Here is a 5217-nt window from a genome sequence, read left to right as displayed (position 1 = left end):
GAAAGGCCTGGCCAGCTCTTGGCCCGCTGTCAGTTAAGAGCACACGTATTTGTTTCTTCTTTCTTTGCTCCAGAAATGGAAAATATGACAAGCACTAGCCAGTTTGGCTCCATGTATAGCGCGTCGGCCTGCGGACTGAAAGGGTGCTGGGTTTGATTCTGGTCAAGGGCACATGCCTGGGTTGCGGGTTTGATCCCCAGTAGGGAGTGTGCAGGAGGCAGCCGATTAATGATTCTCTCCATTGTTGTTTCTATCTCTCTCTCCCTTTCTCTCTGAAATCAATACAAATATATTTAAAAAAAGAAAATAAAATATGACAAGAAAATGAGGAGGCAAGTGGAACCACTTTAAGTGTAGTGGTTAGGGTTAGGGTTAGGGTAAATAAATTGGAGCTTATGCCCAGATCTGCCATGACTGGTATTATTATTTGGGGGGAACGAAAGTGTTGTACATGTATGCCTTTTAAAGATCAACTTTATTGAGGTATAATTTTCATACAATAAGATAAACCAATTTTGAGTGCAAAGTTCTATAAGTTTTGACAAATGTATCATTTAAAAAATATATATAATAAGTTCAGGAATCTTGTAAGCCTGCTACTCTTTAAAAGAGAAGAGTGGGTAGTGGTGATGGGTTCACAGTATTGTGAATTGAATTGTATAACTAGAAATGGTTAAACTGGTGATTTTATGTTTTCTATATTTTATTGCAATTAAAAAAAAATAAAAAGAGAACAGTTTGCTCTTGTTTGTACCCACCCTGGGAAAATTGTAACTTAGCACAACTAGACGACTTGTTTGGAGCATAATTTTTTTTTTTTTAATTCTCACCCAAGGATATGTTTTTATTGATTTTAGAGAGAGGAAAAGAAAGAGAGAGCAGGGGTGGGGGGAAACATCGATGTGAGAGAGACATATTGATCAGTTGCCTCCTATACATGCCACGACCAGGGATTGAACCTGAAACCTAAGTATGTGCCCTGACCGGGAATTGAACACACAGTTTTTTGGTGTACAGCACAACGCTCCAACCAACTGAGCCACCTGGCCAGGGCTGAAGGGTGATTTGTACTGTCATAATTTTCTAGCCATTCATAACAACCTTGGGTCCTGTCAAAAGGGGACCATCATTGCAGATTTGTGGAAGTTTTAATTATTGCCTATTAAGAGCCCTGTGTTATGGACAGCCAGCTGCTGACACATAAAGTTTCCTAGATAATGTGCAAAAGCTTTGTGCTTCTGTTTTCCTCTTAGCATTGTTTTCCCACAAGGCTCACTCTGTACAAGTGGGAGGGAGATAAGGACTTCCTTGAAGTGGCGGCTGGAAGGCTGGGTGTCCACTGTCTTATGTCTTGGGCTGACACCCAGGACAAAGGGACACACTGACTCGGCACCCAGCGTTTCTGGCCCCGTGTCCCTGGCAGAGCCTGAGGCCTGTGTGGACTGTTTTGTGACAGTTGAGTGTCTCATCCCAACAGCTGATCTCAGCGGCTTCTTTTTCTGTGCAGTGCCAGATCCGCTTCGGAGGGAGAAAGGAAATCGCCTCGGATTCTGACAGCAGGTAAATATGCTGCTTCTACAACCATTTGCCTTCAAGAGCATAAAGGTGGCTAGAGATGACCAGCTTCTGTGGCTGCCTCTGCAGCTAGTGCAGTGAGTGGCCTGCAGTCCGCCTGGGCAGTGACTGCTCTGACGCATTCCCAGCTTCCCACAATTCTCCTTCTTGGAATCTATTGAGGGAATTACTTGAAATACCTGCTGCATAAAGTTACTTGCAGGGAAATTTATATTGATGAAAACTTGGAAATTTAAATGCTTGACAGTTGGGAAATGGTTAATAAAGTGTAGTGCATCAGTAGAGTAGAATATTATGTAGCCATTAAATTGATGTCTGTGCAGAATTTAAAAAAATATTTTTATTGATTTCAGAGAGAAAGGGAGAGAAAGAGAGAGAGAGAGAGAGAGAGAGAGAGAGAGAGAAACATCAAGCATGAGAGGGAATTACTGATCAGCTGCCTCCTGCACACCACCTATTGGAATTGAACCTAGGACCTTTTAGTCTGTAGGCTGATGCTCTATCCACTGAGCCAAATGTGCCATGGCTGTGCAGAATTCTTTTAAAGCAGAAAATGCACATGTAGAATTAAAAACGAGATATTTAGTAAAAATAATGAGAGCAGGATACAAAATTATATGGATGCAAAGTGATCCTAGTTATGTTAAACAACTCTGGCAAAAAATGTACCAAAATGTGAACAGAGATAATATTGGAAACCTTTATGTTTCCTGATATTTTTTTTTTTTTTAAAAAGGAGAGTCTTTTATTTATTTTAAAAATTTATTTGTTGATTTTAGAGAGAGGAAGGGAGAGAGAAAGAGAGAAACATCTCTTTGCTGCACTTATTTATGCATTCATTGGTTGTTTCTTGTATGTGCCCTGACTGGAGAGCGAACCCACAATCTTGGCGTATCGGAACAATACTCCATTTGACAACTGATCTAACCAGCCAGGGTCTATTTTTCATATTTTATACTGTGATTGTGTTTCTTTTATAATTTAATAAACTCCTAAAAGTTGCCATTGACTTTCATGACCCAGGAAAGGCTGACATAATCACATAAGTTTGTAACACTGGGAGGCGACTCAAAGGTTTGGGCAATGTGGAGAGACACAGGTATTTGCTGGAAAGGCTGTCAAGTCAGCAGCGCTGACTCATGCCCTGCAGCGTGGACAGTCAGGAGGCACGTTCCTGCAAAGGAAGCGAAGGGAAGGGGACATCTTGTTCAGCGCTCAACTCATCCTGGAGACTTTCCACGTCCCGCATCCTCTTACCCCGACCCACCCAGCTCCCACTTCTCTGTCCTCTCACACCCTTGTTCTCTGTGACACTTTGCCCCACGGCATCCTAATAGAGCCATGGGGACCATTTGAAACTGGTGCATATTTAAGATGGTACCTTCTCCCTTATATTTCTGTCCCTCTTTGTTTTCCCCCATGTCGCGTAGGACTCCCTCCACGTCCCGCATGGAGTAGGGTTCAGTATCTGAAAGAGGGGCCGCACACAAATGAGAAAAAAGACACGAGATAATTTTGCAATAGTGGAGGACCAGGCGGGCAAGTCCAACTCAAGGAGAGGGACTTCCACCTAAGCTCAGGCCGCTCCGATCGTTTATTGAGGTCAGGATAGCCTTAGGTAAGGAGATTTCAATGACACATGGATTAGCTCATCGGTAAACAATTTCCAGAAATGGGCAGAGTATCTGATCAACAATAATCAACAAGGATCTACACAGGTATCTAAGGAATTAAGTGAACTAAGGTGGGGATGATGCTTTAGCTAGATTAACTGGGTGGTGTCTTAATTAACTGGGTGGTGCACAGCCCTGACCTTTGCTAGGACTTTCAAGCCTTGACTTTTGCCAGGACTTTCAAGGGCTACCAGCTTTTGGGGGGTCTCTGTCTAAATTCAGCTAGTGAAGACAATGAATGGACTCCGGCACCCCCATCACACTTATCACCAACTCGCACTGCATGTTGTACTTTTCTATTCCCGTACGTAAAGTCAGCTCTGTGTGGGCATGATGTTATTATGCTGTCTTGTTCACTGACGTAGTTGCAGTCCCTAGAAACATCTAGAAGGTGCTCAGTGAAGATGCGTGGTCTGGTTGAGTGTGTACATTGCATCGCACCATAGTCAAGTGTTTAAATAACTGTGCCATCACAAGGCTTGTCAGCTTTGAGGCAAGGGGAGCTTCTCCATTTTCTTTACTTCTCAGCGTTTTGCACAAACATTGTATGCCTGTCACGCATTAGGTTCTCAGTGTACATTTGTGGCATTAGATCATTAGACTGAGGTATTGCTTCAGTTCTCCCAGCAGTCTGTTAGTGTGCCCTGGGCAGGCTGGCACAAGAGTGCATGGATAGCCATGGCTTTGAATCCTGGCTCCTCCTCTTTTCAACTGTGTCCCTTGCCTGAGCCCAAGAATTAGGTCTACTGTGATACTGTGATTTACAAAAAGATATACATTTGTTCTTTGTCCCCATTTCTGGTACTGAGCTCCTAAGACCCCTGGGATTTTCAAAGTGATGATATCCATAAAGGTGTCTTGTTATTCACCATAGTGACTTTTGGAAAGCACCAAAGGTTAGGGACTGGTTTCCAGGAGAACCATATGATTAGAGGGGTGGAACTTTAGTCCCATACCCGCCTCTGGGGAGGGAAAAGGGACTGGAGATTGAGTTCAGTTGCCAGTGGCCAGTGATTCAATCATTTATGCCTGTGTTGCGAAGCCTCCATGAAAACCCAAAGGACAGGGTTCAGAGAGTTCTGGGCGGGGAAAACTTGAGTGCGGGGAGAAGGGCCCTCTCTGAGAGAGTGTGGTAGCTCCACGCCCTTCCCAATCACTTCACCCTGTGTGCTTCTTCCACCAGGCTGCTCCTGAGTTCTATCCTTTCCTAATAAACTGGTGATCTAGTAAGTTAGATGTTTCTCTGAGTTCTGAGAGGCCCTCTAGCAAATTAATCAAACCCAAAGACCTGCTCATGGGAACCTCTGAGGTGTATACTTGGTCAGTCAGAAGCACAGGTAACAACCTGGAGTTGCGTCTGTCGCCTGAAGTCAGGGACTGGTGCAGTCTTGTAGGACTGAAGCCTTAACCCGTGGGATCTGACACTGTCTCCAGGTAGAAGTGTCAGAATTGAGTTGAATTATAGTACACCCAGCAGTGTTGGAGAATTGCTTGGTGATATAGGGAAAACCCAAACATCGGTATCTACCTAGCCAGTTGTAAGGATTAAGTTACATGCTGTGTTTAAAATGCCAGACATGTAGGAGTGTTAGTTTTATTCCATACTAGAGGCCCGGTACATGAAATTCGTCATGGGTAGGATCCCTAGGTGTGGCCCGCTATCAGGGCTGATCAGGATCTTCCAGCTGCCGGCTGGGGTCTTCCTTCCCTGGCTGCCGGCTGTCGGCCGGGGCCTTCCTTGGTTCTGCGCCGCCCCTTGGTAGTCAGCACACATTATAGCAGCAATCGAACTCCTGGTTTCCTGGTTGAACTCCCAAGAGGACACTTTGCATATTAGCCATGTATATATAGTCACCAGGCTGTACATTACATCCTATGACTGACTTATAACTGGAAATTTGTACCTTTTGACCACCTTTGCCCATTTTGTCCATGAGGCAATCACCAATCTTTTCTCTCTATATAATGA

At 44.2% G+C, this 5217-nt stretch overlaps 1 protein-coding gene across 1 annotated transcript in view; it reads left to right on the top strand.

Annotated features, from left to right (window-relative positions):
• Window positions 1-5217, top strand: part of LOC102763755 (sorting nexin-29) — a 440536-nt gene that overhangs the window by 37999 nt on the left and 397320 nt on the right. Inside the window, exon 4 of the mRNA XM_015572131.1 lies at window positions 1508-1560. Within this exon, the coding sequence (XP_015427617.1) occupies window positions 1508-1560 (53 nt within the window). The remainder of the gene's footprint in view (window positions 1-1507; window positions 1561-5217) is intronic.

The sequence above is a fragment of the Myotis davidii genome, unplaced genomic scaffold, assembly GCF_000327345.1.
Source record: "Myotis davidii unplaced genomic scaffold, ASM32734v1 scaffold209, whole genome shotgun sequence".
NCBI lineage: Eukaryota > Metazoa > Chordata > Mammalia > Chiroptera > Vespertilionidae > Myotis > Myotis davidii.
This window is presented reverse-complemented; position numbering and strand designations above follow the sequence as displayed.